Source organism: Calidris pugnax, unplaced genomic scaffold, assembly GCF_001431845.1.
Source record: "Calidris pugnax isolate Ruff unplaced genomic scaffold, ASM143184v1 scaffold8, whole genome shotgun sequence".
NCBI lineage: Eukaryota > Metazoa > Chordata > Aves > Charadriiformes > Scolopacidae > Calidris > Calidris pugnax.
The window spans coordinates 13,551,380-13,579,062 of NW_015090830.1; the positions used below are offsets into that span (position 1 = coordinate 13,551,380).

A 27,683-nucleotide genomic window follows, 5' to 3' on the forward strand; every position below is an offset into this window, starting at 1 on the left:
GTGAGGGAGAAGTATCAGTAAGGCTCCTGCTGGTGTGAGAAACACTGTTATGGTCTATTGCTCGGTTCCACCCATGGTGGCCTCTGGGCCTTGGGCAAGAAGTTGCATGGGAGGACATGGGAAAGCATGTGTGGGAGCTTGTGTAGAGGAACACCTGCATGCTGAAAGGCGTTGGTTACGATGGAGAAAGTGAACATAGCTGAGGACTTGCTCAGATCACCAAGCTGCTCCACCTCACCTTTCAACAGAGCCTGCTATCCAGTGATGGGTGATGGCCCTGACGGAAAGAAACAAGCCGTGGCTGGCTTTTGCAGGCAGTTGCAAACTGCAGCGTTATGTGTCTAGTCATCTCATCGCTTGCTCAGCTGCACAGTCATTGCCCACTTCCTGCTCCCAGCGTTTTGTAGAAGAGAAGTGATACGTCTTAATATCTTGTGGAAACAAAAGTTGTCTGTGGGGAAGAGCAGTTTGGTTTTGAAACTTGAGAAATGCTACGTAGAGCCAATTGGCTCCACTGGAAAAGGAATACAGTTTTGAACCCCAAGTATACTATCCTAAGGGCCTAGAAAAGACAGAATTTGCACCTACATTGACATTTCCTGAGGCAAAGCAGTTAAATTGATGCCAAGGGAGTTCTGAGGGAATATATGTGTAGAGCAAGTAAAACAAATCAGTGGAGGAATGATCTCAATATAGGAGGGAAGGAGAAGGCACAAAGATTTGAAGAAGGAGAATCTTGAAAGATACTCAAAATATTTAAGATTGTCAGTAAAAAGAGGCTGGGACTCATAAAGGCAGAAGAAGAAAAGATACATGGTAAAGCAATGTGCAGAAATTAAAAAAAAAACAAAACACCCCACAAAGAAAAACAGATAAAGAGACAGAACTGAGGAGGAAAACTAAGGAACGCTACGGAAACATGCAGGAAGGAAAAACAGAAACAAAGAAGTGAATGGCAAATGGAAGCCAAAAAGCAAGGGAAAGAGTAAGGGTAACAAGAACACTCATTTTATCATTGTGTCTTGCATTGTTTACAAATCCCTCTTTTCGGATGGGCACTGGAGCACTGGAGCCTGGGCAACTGGGCTGATAACCTGGCAGAGGAGCAGGGGACAGCAAAGCTGGTGGGAGCTCTGCTTGTGGAAGAGGGTGGTCCAGCTTCAGCACTAGAAGGGAAGTGTGGGAAGGGCAAGATGGTGCTGGGAGACATTGTACCTCTTTCCTCCTTTGTTCCCTCCCCATATCTGATGCCTCAAATATCCCATGAATCTGAAGCCAGTTTTATGCTTTGTAGGAAGAAAGAAGACATGAGAAAGGAAAGGCTGAAAATTTTCAGGGTTGCAAAGCCACATACAATCCTAGAGGGCTTCATTTTGACCCCCCAAGTCCAGCTTCCACAACCCAGTTTTGCACCTGAGATCAGAGGTGCTGATTAAGGGAGATCAAACACTGTGTTGATGCAGCTCCATGATTCCCATCTCTTTACTTCCATCTCACTCTATGCTGAAGACACAACCTATGTAATCAGCCACTCCTGGACGCCTTTTTATTTTTAACTCCAATGATTTAAACGAATAACCCTTGGCTGGGGATTCCTGTTACAGTTCAAGGAAATACTTCTTCCCTTCTCTAATTAAGCTCCTTCCATACGCATAAAGCTGACTTCCTACCTGAGAGAGAGAGAGAGAGAGATGGCTGCAGGCAACATAAAGCTCATGAATTTCCCATTCATTTGCTCTATCTCTGCAAGCAAGCTCAGCTCCAAACAAGGTTTCCTTGAATCCTGGCATGAGCCCTGCACACCCCTCTGTTCAGGCCAGACCCAGTCAGATTTGAAAGAAACTATGCACAGCAGCTCAGCCACGGATCTGCAGGGTTAATGCCCTGTTTTCCAGCTGAGGGTGACTTGGCATTGCAATCGGGAGTCGTTGCCAGCAGATATTGCCTGCTAAACTTGTTGTACAGCTTTAAGAGACATGCTATTAGCTTATTGGTAGATATAGGTCTCCCAGTATTTGCAGGGAACTTCATGTTGATGGCACTTGCATTAAATTGCAACATGCTGCTATTATCAACAATTGGTGAGAGGCTGAACTTTCCCACAAGAGAGTGGGAGATTTTTGTAATACAGTATTCACAGGAACGTGCTCCAGATCTCAGCTGTTGTGCTCTTCATTTAACCTCTTCGGGCAAGAAGGTAAACAATTCTCTCTTTTTTTTTTTTTCTTCCAAAATAATTTATGTGTTAGTAGTCTACAGGTTGGTAAAGTAAACATCATGTTTACAGATGGGACAGAGAGGGAGATACCTTTAACAGGCTGCAGGCAGCAAAACACACTGCTGAAATTCAGGTGGCTCAAGAGCTCACACAAAGGGATCAGGTCTTCAGTGGGATGTAGATGGGGAATTTAGGAACACACATCCAAAGCTATGAATCTAAAGATTCTTGCCTAAATTTCACAGACTTTTGAATCTGAAATTTCCCCAGGACCTCTGTGCCTATCCAGAAAGCTCTAATTGCCACAGGACAGATCAGCTCAGCAGCTCATACCAGAAAGCAGATGCTTTTCTGCCTATATCTCCAGAAGTGCTGAATACTAGGCTCTTTCAGAGCACCTCTACCCACTCTGGTAAAAATGGGCTTCACATGAAGTGGGTGTGCTGATAACCTGGGCAAACTCACCCACAAAGGGGTAGATACGTTAATTTCCCCTTCTTTACTCAAATTTCCATGGAACAAGAAAAAGTCTTGAAATTTTCACCAGAAGAGAGAGAGGGCATGCAGTTCTTTGCCTGAGTGCTTAGGTGTTTCTCCTGTACCCTGATCCCTGCTGCCGGGGCATTGTTTATGTGCTTAAACAATGATTATATAAAATAGGAAGGGTGGAGTAGTATTCAGATTTTGTTTTGTTAGTGGGGATGCTAGTCTTCACTAGCTATGTATTAGCTCTTGGGTTTGGCAAGGATGTTTAGAAGCTTGCTGAGGAGCCTGTGCAGCTGCACACAGGCATAGCAAATCACTGTACAGCCTGTAACAGGCCAATGTACATCCATGCCTGTTTATGCAGGAATAATTGGCCTAGAAAGAGGTAGAAAATATACATCCTGGAGGTACTGATGCAAAAGAATAAAAGCAGTCTGAAGAAGCCCATTCTGGCATAAAAGTAGTAGCCTGAGAGGCTAAGCTGTTTGGAAAATGAACTCGGTAATGTTTCCCTGTATTTTGTACTGAAATGCATTGGTTTTTAATTTAAATCCTGTTACTTTCAAAATATTTTGTGTCACATAGGGATGATTGGAATTTTTGTGTTGTAGGAATTTCCATTTTTCTTATGTGCTATTTGTCCCTTTCACTCCCAATCAGCACAGAAACATTTGGGAATTTCTTTTTGTATGAATGGTCATAAAAAATAAGAAAGTCACTTCTACCAATCATAGATTTTTCATGGGAGGAGACAGTATTATCTGGCATGTGCTCCTTTTCTAGGATAGACACATGTAATTTCTGCCAATTCTGTCTTCCTTTATGTATGAGAAATTAATGCGCACTAAAGCACCTTAATGGGAGGCAGATTGAATAAGCAAAACATGCAATGGGAATTATCATGTGACATCAGGGAAAACAGGTTCTTTCTTGCTTTACCTTGTATTAAATATAGAATTACCTTAAAAACAAGGCTACAACTCTCTTAGCCTCCCCACTTTATTTACTGCCGCCTCCTGTTGACTGCATAATGTAATCTAATACACCTATTAATTAAGATAGCTTTGAGCACAGCTTTTTATTCTTTGAGAGTTTTTGTCTTGATTTCATCTACCCTTAGCCAAACACAAACTGTAAGGAGAGAACAGATCATGAATAGTTATGGAAAAGGAGTGCCCTTCATTTCACACAGCTATGGAAGACGTTTGTCATCTTTACAAGGTCTGCGGTTACAAGGTTTCTGAAGGAAGCTCTTTTCCTGGGTAGCTTCTTGCTCACACATAACAGCGCCAGCAATTTTCATCTGCCAGTCTATGTTAAAAGCTACTAAACCATCATGCAAAGCATCTCCCTTCATCAGCTGTAAAGCCCCAGCCCTGGTTGCCGTCTCTGCGCTGTTGCTAATGTTCAGTGCAGACACTTTGGCTAGTGCAGCAAGGCAGCTGTGATCTTCCTGGAGCACTTCTTTTGATCTTGTATCTTCTCTTCCTTACCACGCCAAGATCTTTGAAAAGTAACATTACCATTTGTTGCCCACCATGTAGGTGTTCTCCAAACTCCACTGTCCTTGCAGTAGCTCCAAAACTATCACTGATTGAATGATTTCACTGATTACACAGATGGCTCATACACTTGTGCCCACCTCAATTTAGATTAAGAAATTTCATTAAATCCTTTCATTCTGCAGTAAGAAAGTTCCTCCACCAGCCCACACCTCCTGTCCCTTGTTTTGGGTTTCCAGGGCAGCTCTCTAAATAGTTCCGACTCACAAAATGATGGAGTTGGCCACAGTGTTTGCACCTGAACATCACCCTGAGCACAGCCTGCTGCTTTTTCTAAAGGAGTGGCCACCTCCGTTGGCTTTTAAAACCTGTTCCCAGCTCCTGGCTTCTCCCTCCAACTTGGCAATCCTTCCTCTCCCTGCAGGGTGGGGTGGAGGTGACTCTTCCCTCCTGAGGAAGTTTATTAACTCTTTTTTTCTCCTTGACTCGTTCTGAGGTCTGGGCACACCTACAATACGCCTCATGACCTACATTCGCCATGAATGATTTCACAGCTCCATTTCAGATCTCTTAAGAGGTGTGGAAGTGGAGCAATACAAACTTCAACACTACAGAAGCACTGAGTTTTGTTTTCAGAAGGTTCTGGAGAGTAGGTAATGAAGGTGGAAGAAAGGAAAAATTATTATTTAGTGTGATGTCTTTTTCTTGTGGTAAGACGACTGTTATTAGAAGGAAAATTAAACCTGTGTTTCGTACAAAGACACAAACAGTAGAGCTAGAACAGCTGTTTTCAGACTTAATGAGATATATAAAACTCATCTCTAATTTGTTTGTTCAGAAAATCTGTTGGGTGTTTCTCCTCTGATTTGCCCATTTGTATTAGGTCTTCATGTGAAGTGTTTCTGGACTGATCTGAACTATGTATGGAAACCCATGGGAAAGGTATCAGGCTGTTGTTTCTAGTACAAAAGGAAGAAGTGACACAGATCTTGCTGTATCATTGACCAGGAACAGACTTCTTTTCAGGGCTGTTGAGCTATTGCTTAGTTTGGAAATTTTAATTATGTATCCTGTCTGAATCTGTGACTCCTGGAAAACTCATGGGGAGGGAAAAAGTATTTCAGCTGCTCATGTTTCCATACATAGTTCAGTCTCCATAGCTGTTAATGACCCTTTTTCATTTAATTAATGGTGATTTTGGTTTTATAAACCTCTTCTTTGAAACCCTCATACCACAGCTCTGGTTACCAGACATGGTCATATGCAGGCATAGTTTCTGTTACTAAGTTTCTGTCATTAATAGTATGTTGTTGCAAGAGGAAAGAATTGACAGGACTGTATACATTAAACCAGTTTGGAGAAGGAAAATGTTAATCCACAGTTGACTGATTTCAATAGTGTGATCGAAAATAAGGTACACGATGAGATAAGACAGAAAAATGGCCCTTTCTGAGGAATTCATGTATGTTGTGAGCATGGGTCCCTTTTCTGGGTCCATTGTGTCCTTGCTCCTGCTGTGCAGCATGGACCAACAAGTGTGTGCAAGGTTGGCTGTTTCAAACTCTCTGAATTTAGCAAACTTCTATTATTTCGCAACCAGCTATGGGACAATCTTGGGGTAGACAGATGCTTCACAGTGTGATGTAGCTATGCAACAATCTGCATTAAATTTCTTCTTTCTTTTGTGCTCCCAGTCAGCAGCTTCTTCATGATGGGCTCCGTTTCTAGACCAATTACTGAGTTTTGCCTTGATCTCTACAATAAGCTCAACAGAAATGCAGAGAACACAAACATCGCCTTCTCTCCAATGAGCATCTCTGTTGCCCTGGCCCTGGTCCATCTAGGTGCAAAAAACAACACTGCTGCTCAGATAGAAGAAGTGAGTATTAATGAAATGTGCTGAGATGCTTCCACATTGCTTGCTGTTTGCTTAATGGAAATGTTGGGCATCCTAGCACAACACGTGTGCCAGGGTCTCGTAGGAAACAAGCACAAATATAAGCACAGGTGCTGCCTTCACAGTGATGCTTGGTGCGCTATGATCCTTGCCATCTGCTTGCGTGAGTCACACCATGCCCCCATGCAGGCTCAGGAGCATGGAGCAAGAGCTGAATGGGAGGAGGTGATACACCTCCGAGGGGAATTCTGGCTTTCCCCCAGCCTGCTGCTAGAATACCAGACTTTGTTTCAAAATTATGGGAAGGCGCTGCTTCTCATGATTGCAATGAGAATCCTGAAAGTGTGAGTCTGAGTGGGTAGCGGGGAGAGTTGCAGAAACTTGAAGTGATCACAGCTGGGTGGCTGGAAACAGCTCACTTAACAGTTATGGCATTCAAGAGTCAAAATGTCTCACCTGCAGAGCTCACAGGGACACAGGTGGGCAGGGATGGGATGAAGAAGGCCACTCCTCTGATCGCTGCACCTTTACTCCCAGCAGTGCAAGTTTTGTTTTCAACAACCTTTCTTTTCTTGTTTGTGCCCACGAGTGGTAAAAGATGAGTAATCCTAGGGCAGAGGTTCTTATCAGTAGCTGGCTCTGTACTGGTAGAGTTTAATGCATCATATCCTATCACTGCCACGCACATTTTAACTGCTGCTAACTAACCCATAGCCAAGATAGACATGTCCTCCTCATGAGGTTCCCAAGATGTGGTTGGTTGAGCTTGGCTGGTGACTGCCAGCTGCCCACCCAGCCACTCTCTCACTCTCCCTCTTCAACAAGGACAGGGAGCGAAAATAGGATTAAAAAAGCTTGTGGGTTGAGATAAGGACAGGGAAGTCACTCACCAGTTACTGTCATGGCAAACCAGACTTGACTCATTTTGGAGCTGGCTGGAACCAGCTCGGTTCAACATGGGGGCAGCCGCTGGTCTCTTTGCACAGAGGCCACCCCTGCAGCCCCCTGGCTGCCATAACCTTGCCAGATAGACCCAATACACAGGGACTCTTGCTTATTTTAGGAAAGCAATGGGGATCCAGTCTCCTCAATAAAAAAGATTAAGTCTATGTATGATGCAACATTATTATAATGGAGAAGCTGGTGGAAATTTTTCAGCAAGATATTTGCACATTAGAAACAAAGACTGCTTTCCATCTAGAGTACTGGTGTTTTGATGCATTTCCTAAGCTAATGCAAAGTTAAAGAGTGATTGCAAAAGCCAGTTTTGTTGTTTTTTTAAAAAAAACTTTTCTATGTTTTTGCCTGAGGGAACTTTTTGTTTTGAAATTTAAGGTACCTGAAGCAATAAAAATACAAATCAAATGTAAACATTTTGAGGTAGTGGAGAGTAACACTTTGAGAGATTAAGTGCAAGTTCTTCTTGGTTTGTTAATACAGAAATGTGAATTTGGACATGAATATATGAACAATTTCAAGCCTGTCATTTCAGCCTGACTGAAGCTGAGAAAATACCTCATATAAATCTACACCATTTATCCAGGACAGCACTGGAAATCTTTTAAAGAAGGGAAATGCTTTTATCCCAGTTAAAATTGCCATAATTTGACATCTTTAACTGTAGGTGCTCCATGTCGGGAAAGCTGCAGGCAGAACAAGAATTGGATCTGAGCTTGAGAGCGCAGCCCCAGCGATGGAGCCAAAACCAAGCCAGGAGAGACAGCCTTCCCTCTCACAGGTACGTCCTTGGGTGGGGAGCACTGGAGCCCTCTCTTCACTATAGGGTAGGTTACTCGGTATAAAGCACTAGCGTCTGCCACTGGAGGGAGTCAAGATCCCACGCACAGAGCCTGCCTAATCCACTAGGAAAAGCCGGATGCAAGGTGGTGTTTTATTAAGGGCCAAGTCTTCCATGAAGTCAATACTAAAGCATTCAGTGTTCTCACCTGAAGAAGGATCAGGCAACGAAGCTTCGACTAGTAGCTGGATTTAAAAATCACTGCAGCAGGAGTTAGTCCTATAGCGTAATCTATTTAGGATGCAAATTAACAACCAAAGTTATATGGAAGAATCATTATAATTGTTGTGTTTGTATTATTCCCAGTGTAACAAGGATGGGGACCTTAACCATAAAGCTTTCCAGACGCTGCTTTTACAACTACAAAACCTTGGTGAAAGCTATGTTTTGACCCTGGCCAACAATCTCTTTTTACAACAAGGATTTGAACTCCGGCAGGTAAGTTACCTGTATCTGCTAGCTCCTGTGGCCGTGACCTCAAACTTCTCTGTAACTGTGAGCCTCACTGTTGTCCCCCTCGTGTGCATTTTGGAGCACTTGATAGGCTTCTTGGAGCTGAATCTCTTGGGGCTGGTGGGAAAGAGATGAGAGTGTCAGCTTTCTATTCTTCTATTTAAAAAACCCCACCTTGTGGATATCAGTGGCCACAGAGCAAAAATAAAGCAGGAGTCTGTTCACTTTTGGCATATGTCTACACTCACCCAGAGGTGTGACTACAGTTAAAAATGGCCTATTTGAGCTCTGTGTCAAATGCTTCCAGACTTGCAAGTGGCACAGCAGTAAGCCTGGAGAGGGCTTGTCACCTGAGATATTATACAGTTTCACACATAGGGCTTCTGTGCTGAATTTCCTACTCCTTTTGTACTGAATGACAGTGATCTCTAGACTACCTAGTACAGATAACACGTCCTTGCTTTTCTGTCAATTATTTCTGTTGAATGATTTGAATATTTTAGCATTAAACTACACATCCTGCATCTTCTGTAATTTTTTATTTTTATCTGAACCCCAGGTATACAGTTCTCCATGGGGAGACTCTTTCTTCTGGTTTTTAACTTATTTATTTTCTTGCTTATGCAATAAAATAATGATCTCTTCTTCAAAAAACAAACTTCAGATAGTAGATGTTTCCAAAATGCAATTTTGCCTTATGGAGTCAACTGGTCCCTCACCATTTCTAAACCAGTTTTGAATGATTGTATTCTTTCAGAAGGGAATAAATGCATAACAGATTTGACCAATGCATAATCTTCATTTTGCTTTACAGCAATTTCTAATGTGCACTAAAGAACTGTATGGAGCAATGCTGCAAACAGTGGACTTTCAAGGTGCTACTGAAGCTGCCAGAACAAAAATTAACTCTTGGGTTGAAAGTGAGACACAAGGTAAAACAAAGCAAAATCATAGCTATACTGTCACTGCCTTTTTCTGCTGCTTCAACAAAAAAAAAAAAATCAGGATGTGAAAAGCAAAGACTTGTTCATGTTTCTGTGTGTTCAATTTTATGCCGTTTAAAGATGGTTTGTCTTCCCATCCAGTCTTTAAATATTAGAGTAAGTTATCATGTGAAATATTCCTGAATTAAAGATGCATTTGTTGTCAAATACTTTTGTATTCCCACCCTTATGCACGGCATGATAATTGCAATAATACCTGTAAAGTTTGACCAAACAAATTGCTTCTGTGAATAGCCACAACTGCAGATACAGGACAGCAGGGGATGTAAGCTGTTAGCTTCATGGTGAGACTGGGAACAGGCTGGGGTGGGGGGGGAAGGAGGATGACTGAGGACCTGTAGGACAATGCCCACAAAGACAGGAGATGTGACCATCAGCAAGACTCACTATCACAAGTGACAGTCTTCCCCTTAAAAGGCTAGCAGGAGCCATGGGCTCTTGATGATTCAATTAAATGTGATACGTGCCATTTTCCTTTAGTTTTACCAGAAATGCAGTAGCAGTGGGATGAAAATTTTCGAAATCTTCTGGCTGAACATAAAACAGAACTTACTGGAGGGGAGACAAATAGGTTTGAAGGTTTCCATAATTTCTCAGTTGCCCATCTCCTGACCAAACTTGTCCTTGTACTGGCAGACTGGCCTGTGACTGGTGTGGGAAAGATTCGTTAACCCCATTTGGCTCTCAGTAAGAGGGCTGAAGGTTCAGGAGCCACAGGGTTAGGAGCCATCATTGCTTGGGTAGTCATATGAAGCCTGAGGGCCTGCCAACTGCTTCTGTGTAGAAAGTCAAAAACTCCACAGCTGGTTAACTGCTGTGCTCAGGGAGAAGGTGTCCTTATGTAAACCGAAATATGCAATTAATGGTGCTGCTTCCTGCCCCATGGTTAATGTCACCTGGCAGATATGTATGGTCCCTGACACTGACAGTTGGCTAATTTGGTGACCCCCACTCCCCACTGTCCTCCCTGGCTGGTAACAGTGCAGAGGAATCTACCATGTATTTGTCTATATTTTCCCTGTCCTTTGAAAAAGCCAAGAACTGGATTTCCAAGTTTCTCCAAAACTAAGTTCAGAGACAAGTAATGGAATTTCAGCATAGAGTCTTAATGACAACTAACAAATACTTGTGTATTCCAAAATTTCCTTTAGGTAAAATCAAGGACCTCTTTGCTCCTGGTGTGATCACTGTAGATACACTGCTGGTGTTGGTGAATGTAATCTACTTCAAAGCATCCTGGGAACACAAGTTTGAGGAACAAAAAACAGTACAGAGAGATTTTAAACTGAATCAGGTACATCTGCATTCCGTAAATCTTAACATTGTTTATCCTAGACACTGTGAGCAATAAAGCAAGCGTAACACAGAAGCACAATGTCCAGGGCTCAGGTGTCCTGTGAGCAAGGTGTGGTTGTGCTGGGAACTCAACCTGTTGGCTAGATTTGGCAGGACAGATTTTTGCAGAAAAGCATAATCTTCACTGAAAAAAATGTGCAAGACTGAGAAGTTGCAACAACTTACAGTTTTCTCTGGTGGCTGGCAAAGCACAAGTGCTAGCCCTGATAAGCACTGTTGAACATAGTAATCATTACAGATAGTTGTTGTGGATAGAAGCAAATCTGAACATCACATTTCATATAGGCTCCAGGGGGTCAGCCTGGTGTTCTTACATTCAATATATTTTAACATTACCTACACATTTTAGAGATTAAAACACACCAAATGAACTAGGTCAGCCAGTAACAAGCAAAAAATACCATTGCAATTTGAAAAAGGAGATATTCTTATAAAGTATTTTGGTTTATTTACAGTATTTGCAATGTTTGAAAGTTTATTTAAAATATATTTAACGTTTTAGCCCAATTTTTCTGCCATAGAGGTATCACCAAAGCCTTCATTGTTTAACTAAGCTATTGTCAATACGGTTGCAAAGTTATTTAACAAGCACATTTCTCCAAATATTGTATGTGCCTTTTAGGCCTGACAGACATTACCAAAAAAGACATCAAAGACATTTACTTTCATTTAATTCAGTTTTGTCTTCTTTTCAAAAGTTATGCCAATATTCTATTCGTTCTCAGCCAAAAAAAAAAAAAAAGAAAAAACCCAAAACCAAATGTTATGCTAATATTCTGTTAGTTCTCAGCCAAAAAAAAAAAAAAAAGAAAAAACCCAACAGATTTAGGTCTAATCTTAAATTGCAGAGCTTTGTATGGAAAAAAGTCTCTTTTGAATGTTCCTCATATATCAAATGAAAAGGTCAGAAAAACATGTATTTCTAGTTATCATGTTGCATTCCTTTGTTAAGACACTGGTAAGAAACTGTCATATTGGGTGCTTATATTTGTGACTTTGTATCTTTGAATATGGATATTGACAATAGGTGAGAATACTTTCTGCCCTGCTGCAGTAGGAGAAACTATCTGCTAATCTCCATCTGCTAATCAATACTAGCAGGATTTTTGCAGAAAATATGTCATCTACAAAAAGTCTTCTTTCACTGCTTTAAAAGTTAGCTAAGAAGTTAGCTAATTGCAGAAGGAAGCGAGCCTTTATACAGCTTTCAAACAACCCCATCACAAAAAAGGCAAGATAACAAGATGTAGAAGAGGATGCCTGAGAGAGGCTAGTTTTGCTCCTAACCTATTTATTACTTCCTGTCTAAACAATCAGTCTGGTAAATGACAGCCTGGTTCTTGCAGTGCTATTTCTTCTTTATCCCAGTCCAAGTTAGGACTTGCAAGTCCAATCAGCATCAGCCTGTTTGGAAGTGTAAAACTATTAAGCAACTTCACTACCGGATCAGTTGCAGGGATTTTTATTTTTATTTTTAATAATTATCTTCTTTATTTATGCATGGCCAAACCGATGTTTTGTGTGTCACTGTAGATGCAATAAAATAAAGAGATATGTTTAGCCTAACAGCGATTACTGCTGAAAACCTGACTACTGATATTACATCTATGATAACTTTAAGTGTTAACAGCTGTATTGATTAAGTGATTGCATGATTTTCTTTTAAACAGAATGAGAAAAAACCTGTGCAGATGATGTATCAGAAAGGCATGTTTAAATTTGGCTACATTGAGGAGATGGGTGCTCAGGTCCTTGAACTCCCTTATGCTCAGAAGTCACTGAGCATGATCATCCTACTGCCAGGTGACATGGCTGATGGATCTACCAGTGGGCTGGAGCAGGTAAGGCAGTATATATCATGGACTGTGGCTGGAAGCTGGTTGTCTGAATTAAGGCTGGGTCTAAAGATCTAGACTTTTCGAAGCCCCCCCCACCTGTTTTAAGCTCTGTTTTTTCCCCATCTTCTAGATTGAAAGCACAATGACCTATGAAAATTTAATGCTGTGGGCCTCTTCAGAACACATGTTTGAGACAAGAGTGGAGGTATACCTTCCCCGATTCAAGCTTGAAAGCACCTTTAACCTCAATGAGGTATTACAAGAGATGGGGATGACTGACATCTTCAATGAATCAAAAGCTGACCTTTCTGCAATGTCGTTTGCAAAATCGCTGGTGCTGTCAGATGTTGTCCATAAGACGTATGTGGAAGTCAATGAGGAAGGCACCATAGCAGCAGCTGCTACAGGAGCTGTCATTGTGAACAGGTCTCTTCCTCTCACAGAGGTGTTTATGGCTGACCACCCTTTCTTATTCTTTATTAGACACAATCCTACCAATACCATTCTTTTTTTTGGCAAACTCTGCTCACCTTAAAAGCAGGGCCATTTTCTAACATTGTGAGAAACACTTGGATGAAAATCAGAAATAGTACTTTTTCCCCCCAATGCGTTCTTAATCCTTCGACAGCTACTTTGCATTTCAAAATAATCACTGCAAGCAGTTTAGCTTAAGAACCCATCAACTGGGTGCTCTGCCACTTCGCTCCTCGAACTGCAAATATTGTTCTGAATCCAGAATAGCAGTACATTTTGCCTGAACCTCATTGAATATGAATAACATTTTGTTTCCTTGATGCCCACATATACTCCTATATTCCTTACCGTTCCCCAGCCCAGCCAGGCAGTGTTGTGCAGCACCTGCCTGGGCCTGCAAAAGTGGAGTCGGTACACTGCTGTCTGAGCAGAATTGTCTGCAGCAATTTTCAGTAATTGCCAGTAAAAACAGAGTAGCCCTGCTCTGTACTTTTTTATTCTTGGCCACTGGTCAGCAGAGAGGTGCTTCAGACTTTTTTGTTGTCTGTGTTCTGTAGCCGTGGCAAATCCTTTGCACAGTGGAGATCTGGCCATGATAATTCCCTTTCCTGCAGCAACTGTTCCCAGCCAAGCAGAAGATACATATTTACAGCAAATATACCTACTTACTGATAACTGTACCACTTTCTCCCCAGTAATGTGTACTGACTCTGCCTTTTACGCTATTCTGAACTCTATATAAAGCTTATCCTAGAAGCAACTTTGGCTTCATTTATTTATTTAGGTTTATGCCTACATCTAAAGCGTCATCTTACCAATTAGAAAAATGATGTCACATGTAGGCCTTTTATAAGTCTTGTATCTTTTTGTGTAAGTTTTTATCAGTAGCATTGGTTTTTATGCTAGTAGCAGTAGGAATACTCAGTCAGGGGAAAGGACAGGGTTCTGCCCTCATGGACACCTCTCGAAAAGGAGTTGATTACAACATTACTGGACTTTTTCTGCATTAATTTTTGAAATAAAAGCTCACAGAAGGGTTGAGGTTAGAAGAGACTCTGGAAACCATCTGGTCCACCTCCCCTGCTCAAGCAGGGCCACCTACAGCCAGTTGCTCAGGACCATGTCCAGCTGGCTTTTACATAGCTCCAAGGACAGAGACTCCACCACCTCCCTGGACAGCCTCCCCTAAGCACCCTCTAAGGTCTCAAATGACTCCAAAGAGAATTTTGTATGCATGGTGCCTGCAGGAACGGTATATGAAAACACACCTTTCTAAAGATGGTTAATTAACATAGTAAAGAAGGCTGCCTTTTATATGGGGATAAATCAAGTGATTTCAGTCTCTCAAAATAGGAAGAACTGCAGGCATGAACTTCCAAGAAGTGTGTTTTCTTCCTTGCATGCTGCTGTCTGGTGAATTTTAACAATCTGAGATGCATTCATACGGACAGGGCACTCTCCATGCTCAGAGAAATGAAGAAATGTTTTGTAAAGAGCAGTGTAAATCACTGAAATCAGAGTTAAACATAACCTGGGAAGGTTTTCAGCCTGTGGGAGAAAAATAAAACTTGCTGCTGACTGACAGTGAGACATAACTGTTAAGTTGATGGTTTGACATAAGTAACAGCTTCCTCAGTGGGATTCTGTGTGAGGTTTAAGAAATTAATGTTTGCGACATGTTTTATGACCCATAAAAGAAAAGTCTACATTAGCTATTCACCAAATAATTGGGTGTAAAGCAGTCTTATGTTCTGCATTTATGATTACCATAGCTTTAAGTTACCTTAAGTGGGGCCCTTTGGACAAGAAAGTCTAGGAAATAAGAGTGATTGATAACTGAGCAAGAACAGACAGGAGCAGGACAAGAAAAGAGTCAAAGAAACAAACTACTCTTGACTGTCTAATCTGAAGATACAGTACAGCTGCAGCAGCAGTTCTCCAGTCTGCATCTGCGTTTCCCTTCTGGAGGCTGTCAACCTGTTTGACAATGTTTTTGCCTGTTTTTATTGCCTAAAGCTGTCATCATACAGTGTTTACATTCCCCGGGGAAGTTCGGAGAACTGCAACCTCAAAAATCAACTTTCAAACAGCATTTCTGAAAAGGCAGGGTCAGGAATTCCTGTGATGAAGTGGCAAACACCACAGAGGGAAAAAAACCCCTTCCCTTTATTCCTGTCTTTTCTCAGAAATGAGTATACTGTCCACAGCCATCAACATATTCTTTCCCGGCACCCTTGACTTAAAATAGGAGTGTCTGATGATACTGTGGGTTAGCAGAGGGACGGACCTGTACTTGCTACCAGTGAAGAATGCAGAAGCTTAGTCTTAAAAGTGGAAGAAATAGAAGGGGAAGTTTGCAATACAAGTCTCTGTTCAGCAGTGGCTAAGCTGGGCTGTTCCTGTGCCACCAAAGCCCAGGAGCCATGAAGCGATGCAGTGAGCCCTGCGTGATGTAAGGGATGCGCCCGGGCCGCTTCTGGTACACACAATGGCAGTGCTTTTACCACTGCTACAATCTCATGGACTATGAAAAGAAGACTAACATTGTGAAGAAAAAAAAAAAAAATATCTATGCAACATAGACTTTTTACTTTATTTTTGCCCCTTGTTGCAAATTCTACCTCTGGGAGCTCCTCTCCCCATCAATCCCCATCCGTGTCAACAAGGTCCAATGCCTCTTCTCTCCCCAGGGGAGCAAGAATCCCCTTTGCCAATGGCAAGGCAGTTGCTGCCCTGCCCCAAGCCTCTGGAGTTGGACTAGGTGATCTTTAGAGGTACCCCTCAACCCGAAGGCCATTCTGTCTTGCACACTGGTTAGCTGAATTTGGCTAACCGCACTCAGCTCTGGTCGGTTACTGATTTACAGCTGGTCAAACTAGTTTATAGTAACCACATTGCATCACAAAATGTCTGAGCTGGTAAAAAATAGAGAAGTTATCAGGTATCGTGTCTTAGACCCAAAACATACATGCACATTTTAAAAATCTCAAATTCTGCTGACTTTAATATCCCATGCTATACTTACTGAACTGTGTAAGAGCTGCCTCGTTTTCTTACTCCTGTCTGGAACTGGAAGTGGGAGAAACTCGACTGCGATTGGAACAATGGAAATTGGCAAAATCTATAGCTTTTAAACTCAAAGGCAAAGAAATACTACTTTTCAGTGCTCATAACCTGAGACTAGATTTAGAGACGTGATCAGTGTTGATGGTTTCAATTTCACAGCATCACATCTAATGTTTGTGTTCAGGCAGAGCTAGCTTTGCACGCGGCTTCCCCTCGGTGCGAGGCAGGGGGGCGGCAGTAGGAATTTACACAGCAAGTCTCTGCCCCTCCTCTTGAAACTCGGCACACTGCATTCGGGTGGCACAGCACTTCAGCTTGCTTCCCCGAGTTGCAGGGCCACAGCCCTTCTTAGAGGATTTAGCAGCAGCTGTGGATGCTCTGTCATGTGGTGCTCATCATCTCACTGAATTAGGTACTCACCTCTTCCCTGGTAGCAGCTGAGGGAAAGGCCACTATTCACCCTCTTAAATGAAGTTAAATGAAGCAGCAAAGGAGGAAATATGCCATCTGTCCAAAGGGTAGCAGGAGGGCAGTGCTACTAGTTCGTGTCTTCTGGCTAAGACCTGAGTAAAGAATTATAAACAGATTATGAGGACTAAAATTCAAAGTTCAACCTCTGTATGATATACAATATAAATTGTATATGATTTATTACATGGATTTATTATAAATATAAATACCTTTTATTCCTTTATAATTTATTATTATTAATTATAATAATGTAACATTTAATACAATATAGAATTACCACACATCAAAGATTGGCCTCAACCGATGGTAATGTGAGTAGTTTCATGCCTTCTGTCCTATACAAGGTGCTATTCTACTCCAGCTGTACAGCCAGTCACACAGGAACAGAGGCAGGATGATCTAGATCTTTGATTTCCATATTTATTAAAAAAAAAGTGTCTTAGTAAATCCTTGATTTAATTTTCTTGGAAAAGTATACTCCTTTTCTATAGGGCATTATAATTATTTCTAGCAGGTACTACATCTAAGTGTTCATGGGCTTTATGAAAACTAAATTCAGAAATTACACTTCCTGACTGTATTTTTATGTGTATATGTAATGGAGAACCAGTGCATAACATGTTTAATGCACAGAATTACACATGACTTCAGAAAGGAGAAGTAACACTAAAATAATTGTGTGTCTCTCCTAAACAGAACGTAGGCTGGCTTCAAGCATGTACATCCAAAAAAGCCATGTGAAAGAAAAATTCTCTTTTCTTACATGTACGGAAGTATCCAAGATATATAAGCATTTAATTTTCACGTTTTGTAAATTCTGCAACTAACATTTTTCTTTGCTTGCTCTGGACTGTCCTGATGTGAGCAAGGAGGTGCTTTGCCTATGCTGAAATCCACGAATGAAGTGGAATGAGGTGCAAGTCCCCAAAGAACATCTAGTGAATACGTTCAAAGCAGACCTTGCACAAGCTATCTAAACTGGGCTCCCTGAAAATGCCGCCAGAGTGATTTCATTTTGTTGAAGTGAAAATGGTACATAACTTCTGTAGAGGAGAAACTCTTGTAGCTCAGGAGGTGAAGGGCCTGTCTTCAGTGTGTCCCATACCCTCACAGGACTTAAAGCTTGCATGTCCCAGAACATACCAAGCACTATCAGACACATATTCTGGGTGGAAAACAATCCACCTTCCTTTTGAAGTTGTGCTCTTACTCAAATGACTGCAACTTAATAACTTAAGGACTAATAACTTTGCAGTTCAGTAACTAGAACAACTTGCAGATGAGTTCTGGAATCCCTACTCCCAGGACTACTCTTGTTTTAACTCAGTAACACTTTAATAGAAAAAAAGTATCTATACGTGGGTTGTTATTATTGTCCTCACAACAATGATATTTTACTCTATATCTTTCGGATAGCATGAATCTTGCCTCGCTTTTTAAATATCTGCCTAGAAAAGAAAATATGAATGAAGTAATTAAATTCTGAGCTTCTTTCTAGCTCTTTGGAGGGTGTTGCTTGCAGCTTTCTCATCTGAATCCCCAGGCATGAAATTATATGTTCTGAATTATGAGGTGGAGTGCCACAGCTTTTGTATAAGAGCACTACCACCCATGCAGCTCCGAGACTGTTTTGCCTTACTCCCTCACTGGACTGCCACGGTTTGGAAACAGGGTCCAGCTTTTCCATACACTTACTGACAGTTTTAAACACGCTGAAAAAGCACTGCTGATGGGCCTCTGTTGTGTATCCTGATGTGAGTGTCTTCTCTTCTCACGCAATGCCCTGTGAAGCCGCTTGCTTTTCCTGCAGCCTTCACTGCAGCCTGCACCCTCGCAGCACCAGCCACAGCTCTGCCTCCGCTCACTCACCCGACAGCTCCTCTTCTAAGTGCCCCCCACCACAGCCCCCTCCATTGCCAGTCACCTCTCTCCCCTGCAATCTGTTCTCAGGAAGCAGTCCCTAACGCAGGCCAGCTGTGACCCATCCTGCCTGTTCCACAGCCCTCAGCCTGCCCAGTGAGAAATTATCTTACTAAACAGTAGAGGGTAGACCACCGAGGGGAAAAGCTTTCACAATCCAGAGTTTCATAATAGGGGAGAGTCCCCCCAGTCGTATTTTCAGACTATATTATTGCAATCATCGTGTGATATCAACATGGGGGCTTAGCTGAACTTTGCTCAATGGAGTCAGCTGCTGGTCTTCAGTGAGAAGTATGATATTCTGCCTGGAGCAGAGCTGAGCGCAGTGCCTGTTGGCCTAAAATACAGGCAATGCTCAGCCCCCAGCCAGCCTCAAGACACCTGGGAGGAAAAAGCTCACTGCTGCTTGTGAAGCCTAACAACCTCCAGGGTTAAGTGATGAGTAAGTGTGTGCTTTGGCAGCAAAGTGCCATTTCCTTGTTCATGAATGTTGATGAATGTGAAGGATCCTGGAAAACATAGCCGGGGGCTTTGGTGTATCTCCTGTGCCTGCTGACAGGAGCAACTCCAACTTGCTGCCTTTTTTGCTTGTTGTTTTGTGCAAGCCACCCAGAAGTGCAGACTGACAATGACTGTGCAACTCAGCAAAAGTCTCATGAGCCACACACACATTTCAAGCCAAAACTGTCGATGCCTCAGTTTCCCCACACAGTTCTGCTGAAACCTGTGGGCTAGACCTAGGTGTTAGGATACCAGATCTATAGCTGGAGTACAGCAGCAATCATGTACTGAGCTGAGCACCTCAGCTGAACATGCTCCCATTGCAGTGGATAACTGTCTTTGGTGTCATGGGGAAAATCCACATCCAGCCTTGGAAGAGCAAGGAGCATCAGTCTGAAAGAAGGAGCTGCTTCAGCTCAGTGCTCTTCCCTGCATATGACTAGCAGTGCTGGCCACACCGAGCTCTCACAAGCAGGGCTAGTTGTTGCTTCACTTTGTTTCACCTCCTCTTGCTCTTTTTCTGCATGAGATCAATGGAAAAAAACAGTTCCCTAAAATTCTTGCCATATGGGAGCATCCTGGTGCCAGGATCTGTTCCCAAAGCTGTGTAACTGGGACTCCTTCTGCCTTCTGGACCAGGTCCTATAGCACCTTGTTAGGCCTGCCACCTCCTGACCCACAGTCTGGAAGATGCTCAAAACCCAGGACGGGATGTGCTGCTGAAGGCCACTGTGGGCTCCCTCTACTCTCTGTCCCTTGCTGACAGAGGAAGGAAAACGTGCTGAGATCCCCGAGACAGATGAAGTGCCTGTGCTGAGACAGACCCAGCTAAGCCAGGGCACAGCCTGGATCACTGCACTTCTCTGGCAAGGCCTGGGATAAAGAAGAAATAACATGTTGTGGTTATGGGCCTGACTCTATCGTCTGCTGCAGGACTGTCAGGGCTCCTCATGAGACAGTGGCTCCCAGATAGACTTCAGTGCCTCTCTGAACGCTGCGTATCAGAGTCTTACTTTCTGTTTTGTTTCTGTTTCCCTCTTGCTGTTGCTGTATGCTTTCTGCAGATGCTTGCCATGTCTTTGAGACGATTCGGCAGAGCAAGCTAATGAGATGCAGCAGCATCAACAGGGTCCCTCCTCTCTGGGAGGGGAAAAACCCGTATTTCCTTCTTCACTATTTGTTTCAGAGAGTGAAAACCAGAAGAGACTGGATTGTGTCTCCCACTTTGCTGTGGGACCAGAAAGGCCATTCTCCTGGTACTCTGTTGTTGATCTTTGATTTCTCCGGACACGTTCTTTCTTCAGAAGTAAGCTGGGTACGGAGCCAGACTACACAGCAATTGGTTTTGATTTAAGACAGGGCAGGACACCACCCTCTATCAGCGAAGAAGCTGCCAGAGTCACCTCTTTCCAGGAGAAGGTAACTTTCTCAGCTCTATCTTTCCTCAGGGTAGTGATAGGATTGGAAACAGAAGCTGGAGGGGAAAAAGGAGTGTTGCAGCTGTGCACAAAGGCAGGCTGTGGTGTTTCTGCCTGCAGGGCTGGCTTCCACATTTCATGGATGTGACAGTCCCAGGATGCAGGAAGTGTGTAGCCAAATTCTTTGCTTGAGTTGAACAAGCTCGCTCAACAGCTCGCTCAATTTGGTAATACCCTTAAAAGGCAAAAGGCGATATAAATGGCAAGGCAGTTATCTCAGAAGTGCTGGGACATGTATGATCTTGCTACCTCAAATTGGGGAGGCAGAGGAAGGCCTTTCCACATTGTTGTTTGTCTATGACTTGGTAATCCAATTCATTGGTCCCTCTCTTGGTTGTTTTCATACATTGTGCTCATGTTTCACACAATATACAAATAAAAAAAGCTTTTAGACAATACAGTATCTGATGGTTGACTAACGCTTCTAAACCACGTAGCAGTTCTTGCAAGAAAAACAGGATGTTGAATGGGTGGCCATATTTACACAGCGTACAGCCTTTAGAAAAAAAACCTGAGGACATGAAAGCGAGCGTGGGGAAAGCTAGAGCAGACAGGGGAAGCGCAAGAATAGGGCTAAAGGAGTGATTTGCCCAGAGGTGGTTGTTCACATCAGGGTAAGGGGTGCATTTTGCTATGAAGTGCTAAATGTGGTCTGAAACCTGCTCCCAGGGGCGAGTCGATGCTTGGGGTGCTGTTTCCTGAGAAAAGCTCTGAGTTTCTAACTCTCTCCACACTTTGTGCTCTGACCATGGCAATGTTTGTGAAATGGATTACATAGTTGTCCTATTGTAGGCCTTGGCCGTGCCATGATGGGCTCCCTCACTGCAGCAAACACCAAGTTCTGCCTGGACTTCTTCAAAGAGCTGAGCAAAGGAAAAAGAGACAAAAATATCTTCTTCTCCCCGCTGAGCATCTCGGCTGCCCTGAGCATGATCCAGCTGGGTGCCAGAGGCAGCACAGCTGAAGAGATAGAAAAGGTGGGTGTTTTTCCCTTTTTCTGGGAACTGCTATTAGAGGCTTACATTTGGAAACGGAAAAGAGCCTTCTGGCAGTCCAGGTCATGTTCTTCACAAACAGCAAACTGAGAGAAGTGTCAGCTACAGGTCTCAAATCTCTCCTGTCCAAACACGCTCATCTGCTCTGCAGCGCCCATGAGGCTGCAGCATAACCCTAATGCTTTCTTTGTGTCTTCATTAATAGATTTATATTGCATTTGTATTGCAGGTGCTTCATATTCACGAGGTGCTGAGCACAGCAAGTCCAGGAACCAAAAACACCACTGGAAAGGTGAGATAGCATCTAAACTTTGTGGTAATATTGAACTATAGCATGAAGTGAAGCAAGGCAAGGCAGACTTACCTGCTAAGTGGCAGCACTTAGTCCAAAAGTACGGTAAGAGCAGAGTTCAGCCCTGTCCTCATCAAACTCTGAAACCTGTGTGGATGTGCAGAAGAGACCCTGTTGCCTTGCTGCGTGAAGTGTTGCTGTATTTAAAAAGGGTGATCCTTTTTCAAGGTAGAGATGACAGGGGAGGAGGGAGACAAGTGTGTGACCTGGTGCTTTTGGGTGGTCAGAAAGCCCAGAGGTGTTTGTGGGTCTTTGCATGCCCCTTGGCCCCACAAGTGCATTTGGGGACAGTGCCTATGATTTCAGCCTGAGGGCACATGGGTGGAACTCCAGGCGAGTGCACCTTGCTATAGACAGCTTTCCCTTGCTGCTTGCAGTGTGAAGAAGCCGGAGGAGCCCATTCTCAGTTCCAGGAGCTTCTATCTGCCCTTGAGAAATCTGGTGCCACATGTTCCCTCAGCATTGCCAACAGGCTCTTTGGAGAAGTGACTTTTCAGTTCCCTCAGGTAAGTGATAACTCCTTTCAGGCTATGTGGTTTTGAAAAACTTCTGTACTACACTTTGAACTTCTGCTAAGGATATGAAGTTGCACATTTCTGCATTGCTGCCCTTGTGACAGAAAAGCAAGCTCTCACTGATGGAGGAAACTCAGAGTGAGAAGAGTATAAAGAGAGAGACTTATGAGATTAAGTAGACTTTGTCTAAAGTCAAGGGAAAGGGCCTGTATTTCCTGAGGAGGAGATAGAAATACTTTTGAAAGATCTAGGTAGCACCTAATGACGTTTCTTCATGCTTTGATATAGATGGAATTGGCAACCTTTACCTACATTTTTTTAAAATGCTGCAGCACATTTACATCTTTGAATGGTGTAGTGTAGAGCATTTCCACAGAAGTCATCATTCCAGACAGGGGGAAAAATCCAGTTTGCCCAGGCTTGTTTCTCTCTCTGCACACCTGTGTCTATACTGAGACCTGAATTTAATGGCCTGATCCCAGAGCATTCTTTCTGCTCATTTGCGCTGTGCACAATGGGGGAGATGAAGTCCTTGCACGTTATTTTTCATTAGCTGGCACTTTGAAGTGAATGGATGAGAAGTGGGAAGAGAAGTGAGGGCCAGCTTGCATCAAGGGCCAGGGAGCAGCAGTGGGGAGGCTGCTCCGCAAGGACAGGGGAGCAGGGGCCATGGCTGATGGCTAGGCTGGCAGACTTGTGCCCTGCCCTTGCCAACAACTATCTTCCTGAAATGGTTGTCTTGATCAAAAAGCAAAACACTTTCTCACAAAGAACAGTAAAAGAACTGTAAAAGACAGTAGAGCTGGGACTTTCTTACATGAAAGGTGTCCCAGGAACTGGTTGCTTCGCTCCTCCCTGTGCCCAGAAAGTGTCTCCTGAAAAGTCATAATGCATATGCAGGACATTAATACTGGAACAAGTAGCCCCACACAGACCTCTGACCTACAGTTTGGTGTCTGTTTCTTGAACTCTTATTTTACTCTGTGGTCAAGTAGCTCCCCAAATACCGTCATGAGAGCCACCTCTCTTCCCTGTTTTGCAGCAATACTTAGACTCCACAAGGACCTTGTACCATGCAGAGCTGGAAGCAATGGACTTCATTAACACAGCTGATGAGTCCAGAAAGAAGATGAATTCCTGGGTGGAAAAGCAAACTTGTGGTAGGGACAAGGCCTGTGCTTGGCTGCCTGGGGGGTGTGCATCAGGACCATGTGAGAAGTCAATCCCTGGTGCTGGAGTTTCTTCCTTTTCCTGAGTGTAGCAACACTCAAAAATGCTATGGAGTGATTAATTTTGCTTGTAGCTACTGTAAAAGCAGCTTGGGGCATACAATGGCCCTGAGCTTCTGGGAGCTTTGACTCTGCTAAAGCTGTGGATCAACTCTTGCTGCAAATGGGAAATTGTTCCAAGTGAGGAAGTAATGGGATCATTCCCAGTCAATGGTCAAAACAAAATCATAATTTACCTTTGCTTGTTGTTTTAAAGGAAAAATTAAAGATCTCTTCCCTCCTGGCTCTATTGATCACACAACGGTGCTAGCTCTGGTCAACGCTATCTACTTCAAAGGGAAATGGGCTACAAAATTTCTCGAGAAAAACACCAGGGAAATGCCTTTCAGGCTGAACAAGGTACGGTTGGAACAAGAGCTGTGGGGAGCAGGGGACAGTGGGGCTGTGCTCTGCTGTGTGCAGGGCAAGTCTCTGCCCAGCCCAGGTGTGGGGACCCAATTTATCCAAGCCAAAAGCCTCCACCCTGTGAAGTAGGAAAGCAGCATCCTCTGCCCAAGTACCTTTGAGACAGAGGTCATGTGAAGGCAAGCTTTGGTACCTTCTTGGAGAGGCTAAATTATAGAGGAGACTTTTCCAAGGGCCCATCAGCCTTTTCCAGGGGCTGTAGCAGAAGTTGGCATTATCCTTTAGGAAAGAGTTAGATGAGGAGCATGAACTACAGTGCAGAGGACTAGAAGCCCTTAGAGTGACTGTTAGGGCTTTCACAGAACTTGAGCCTCTGCCAATGCCTGCAGCAAAAACAGATAGTGGTTTAAGGACCATTCATGGAAAATGAACAAGAAATTTCAAGCAGGTTGATTCCATGGGGTTTATTACTTGCTTTGTTTTGCTTATTTTTTGTTGTGTTCTTTTTTTGGTTGTTTTTTCTGACTATTGATTGACTTTCTGTATTTTAGAGAGAACACAGGAATGTACTCATGATGCATCGGATAGGAAACTACAAATTAGCCAGGAGACAAGAAGAACAAGTGACAGTGCTGGAGCTCCCGTATGTTGGAGAAGAGTTGAGCATGTTCATTCTCCTGCCAGAAAACATCTGTGATGTGTCTACTGGCCTTGAACAGGTAACACTCCTGTCTCTGCTCCTGGGAGGAGAAACTACCTGTCCATCCAGTACTTAAATAACATGCTTCCCAGCCATGCAGGCCAAGATTATATCTTTTAAGTGTTCTGGGTTTTATCTTGCTTTCCAGAGGCAGAACACTGCTGCCTGTGTAGAGATGAGATAGATTAGTGGGTATATAGGTTTCTTCAAGAAGAGCATAGCAAGGCTGGGAAAAACTTACTCAAAAGTGACACTTTGTAGCCTTTTCAAGGGAATTAATGCCTAGTTCAGCGGACAAAATGGAGCACTAGCGAAGGGAACTTACTTCTTCCCTGTAAAAGCATCGATACATGATGCCCTATTGGTATTTGATGAAAATCAGAACAAATGAGAAGAATCCCTCTGACAAGGCTGAGTCTGAATTTGGCTGACTTTACAATCAATAGCTGTAGGGCACAGGTTCTGTCTTTGTCGTGAAAAACAGGGCTTTCCTTAAAGGAAAATGTTGCTGCGAGCATTTTGATGTAGTTTCTCATGACCGTGATTCCCTGTGTTTTGTCCTTGCAGCTAGAGAGTGCTGTCACTTATGAGAAATTAGTAGAATGGACCGATATGAAGAACGTGTTTCTACAAGAAATTGAAGTGTACTTGCCCCGGTTCAGAATGGAGGAGAGCTTTGAGCTCACACCAGTACTGCAGGCTCTGGGGATGAGGAATGTCTTCAGTCCTGAGCAAGCTGATTTCTCTGGGCTGTCAATAAAGCCTTGGCTGTACCTCTCCAGGGCTATTCATAAGTCCTTTGTGGAAGTTAATGAAGAAGGCACTGAGGCAGCAGCTGCTTCTACATGGATCGTATGTGGGGACATGTACCCCATCGGCACTACTTATGAGTTCAGAGCTGACCACCCATTCCTCTTCTTGATCAAACACAATCCGAGCAAGAACATTCTTTTCTTTGGCCGATGTTGTTCCCCCTAAGGAAAGATTTTACTTCTTTCTTCACAAAGAGAGCATAATACTATGGTAAAAAGAAGTAAGGCATAAACAACACATTACTATCAAGTGTCACTGGCATTTCCTGATATCCATAATCTTGATCCCAAGAGAAAAAAAAAGCTGCCTTGGCAAGACTACGAGAAAAAAATTATAATGGGCCTTTCCTGTTTAGAGCTCTTCTCAAACTTGGAAGCAACACTAATGGAGCTTATTTCATTCTTGGCCATGAAAACTCTCACTGGAGAAGGGTTGTCTAAACAGTTGGGTGAAGTGCTGTGTAAATGAGGAAGTCCAAAATGATGCCTTCCCTCTTGAGCTCTATGGCAAGACTGGTGGTGGGGTCAGCCTCCAGAAGGTTTTGCAGACCTTCCTCCCCAGCCACCAGATCCCAAGCCAGAGACAGCTCAGTGATGAACCTCCTGCTTCCCTCCCACATGTCTCCAGCAACCCAATGCCTTAATGCCACCAGGAGGGGAGGCTTTTGGCTGCCGTGATGGCAGTGAAACCCACAGGTTGTGTTCATGTCCTGAGTACAGCTCCATACAGACATTGAGCATGGAGATACATAGTTCCATTTGTCCCTCTCTCTTCTCCTCAGGTACCTTCTCCAGCCCTCCCCTCTGAGAAGGACCTCAGAAGGACCTGAGGGTGAGAAGTGACAGGAGCCTTTCCCACAGCGGTAGAGACACAAAAGATACCCCTGGGCAGAGGCAGTTCCCATTCAGCACAAGAGAGAGAAGTCCTGCTCCTCTCTGGTGGGCTCTGGGCCATTATGGTCTTTGCCTGGCTGTGATTTGGCAGCGAGCCTTTTCAGTGTGATGCAGCACCTCCTCAGAGAGTGCAGGCTCATCAGTGTTTTGTTGTAAGGGGTTCCTAAGAGCACCAGAACAGTCCCATTTCCCTGCAGTGCAAGTCCAAGCCACAAACACCTTCACAATGATGCCAGCTTTCTGCCTGACAAAGCCTCGACAGGTTTCAGGGGGAACCCAATAACCCTACAGTGACATGTTATCTGTCATCAAAAAGTTGGTAGCATCTTCTTTGACCTCAGCTGTGCCATGCTTGTTTGTCCTCTTCTGGAGAAAGCTGGATATTGCTTTCTTCCCATTTTTTTTTCTCCTGCTGCAAGCATCAAGTGTAGACACATGGTCTCACACACAGTATCCTATGAGTGCGTTTGGTTTTCCAAAACTTGGTACATTTATAACAATTAATGATAGCTTACAAGTAATTTTAGCTGTAGTAGTACAGTTAAACTGTAGTAGTTTTCTGAACCATATAGTGTGGCAGCAATAAAGGTACTCAAAGCATTTAATTGGTCTGTCTTCTTGAATCCTGATTTGAAAGATGTCTTAGGTGCTCAATACTTGAACATCTTGCCATGTGTCTTGTCTCTTGTTTGTTGTATTTTGTCCATGAACTAAAAGCACGGTGAGGTGTAATGTACCACCAGGAACTTAAACATCCTCCACCTGCATTTATCTGATTTGCCATTCTAAAAACAACAATGGATGCAGAAGATGTTGATTTTTTTTTTTTTTAATGTCACTGGGAAACCTTTCAAAGAAAAGTCTTCCCTAAAGTTCTGGTGTTTGATGTGCCTGAAAAGCCACAGTCCTTCAAGACCGTAAGATGGGTGGCCCTAGAGGAAGATTCTTTTTTTAAGTTTGTAATCTCTTGTCTTGACATTTCTATAGCCCTCTGCCTGATGAGCAGGTAAATAATAGAGAGGGGGCTACTGAGGGGAAAGGCTTTCTCAGTCCAGAATGTCATAATGGAGGAAAGTCCCTCTAAAGTACCATATCCTCCAAATCACACATATTTCAGAATATACTAATTCAATCCTTGTCCCATGTCTGTACTAGGGTGCACTGAGAGTGACAGGGAGGGAGTTAACTTTCTTCATAGTAACCTGTATGGTGGTCATCTGGATTTCTGCCAATCTTAAATACAGAGTAAACTGCAGCTCTGCGAATGAAGACATGTAGTTGCAGGCTTTCCCAGCTCTCAAATGAGAGAGCTTGCTGGC

The 27,683-nt window shown here is 43.3% G+C and overlaps 2 protein-coding genes across 2 annotated transcripts; both read left to right on the forward strand.

Moving 5' to 3' along the window:
• Positions 1-5,917: 5,917 nt before the first annotated feature.
• On the forward strand, positions 5,918-13,266 carry LOC106887471 (serpin B12-like). Its single transcript, XM_014941005.1, has 7 exons — positions 5,918-6,085; positions 7,728-7,841; positions 8,208-8,339; positions 9,169-9,286; positions 10,510-10,652; positions 12,385-12,555; positions 12,683-13,266. The coding sequence occupies exons 1-7, from the start codon at positions 5,918-5,920 to the stop codon at positions 13,085-13,087; spliced, it is 1,251 nt and encodes a 416-aa protein (XP_014796491.1). The 3' UTR covers positions 13,088-13,266.
• Positions 13,267-20,179: 6,913 nt separating this feature from the next.
• On the forward strand, positions 20,180-26,939 carry LOC106887472 (leukocyte elastase inhibitor-like). The gene is made up of 8 exons (XM_014941006.1): positions 20,180-20,403; positions 21,255-21,439; positions 21,687-21,749; positions 22,187-22,315; positions 23,367-23,484; positions 23,810-23,952; positions 24,510-24,677; positions 25,226-26,939. Exons 2-8 carry the CDS (start codon positions 21,269-21,271, stop codon positions 25,634-25,636), a joined length of 1,203 nt encoding a protein of 400 aa, XP_014796492.1. The 5' UTR covers positions 20,180-20,403; positions 21,255-21,268; the 3' UTR covers positions 25,637-26,939.
• The last annotated feature ends 744 nt before the right edge of the window (positions 26,940-27,683 follow it).

What these genes read in the sequence shown, in the direction of transcription:
- LOC106887471 (XM_014941005.1), top strand. Translation starts at nt 5,918, where the DNA reads ATGGGCTCCGTTTCTAGACCAATTACTGAGTTTTGCCTTGATCTCTAC. An exon ending in GGTTGAAAGTGAGACACAAG is followed by an intron (nt 9,287 to 10,509) that starts GTAAAACAAAGC and finishes AATTTCCTTTAG; the next exon opens with GTAAAATCAAGGACCTCTTT. An exon ending in CTACCAGTGGGCTGGAGCAG is followed by an intron (nt 12,556 to 12,682) that starts GTAAGGCAGTAT and finishes CCCATCTTCTAG; the next exon opens with ATTGAAAGCACAATGACCTA.
- LOC106887472 (XM_014941006.1), top strand. Translation starts at nt 21,269, where the DNA reads ATGATGGGCTCCCTCACTGCAGCAAACACCAAGTTCTGCCTGGACTTC. An exon ending in CAGCTGAAGAGATAGAAAAG is followed by an intron (nt 21,440 to 21,686) that starts GTGGGTGTTTTT and finishes TTTGTATTGCAG; the next exon opens with GTGCTTCATATTCACGAGGT. An exon ending in TGTCTACTGGCCTTGAACAG is followed by an intron (nt 24,678 to 25,225) that starts GTAACACTCCTG and finishes TTGTCCTTGCAG; the next exon opens with CTAGAGAGTGCTGTCACTTA.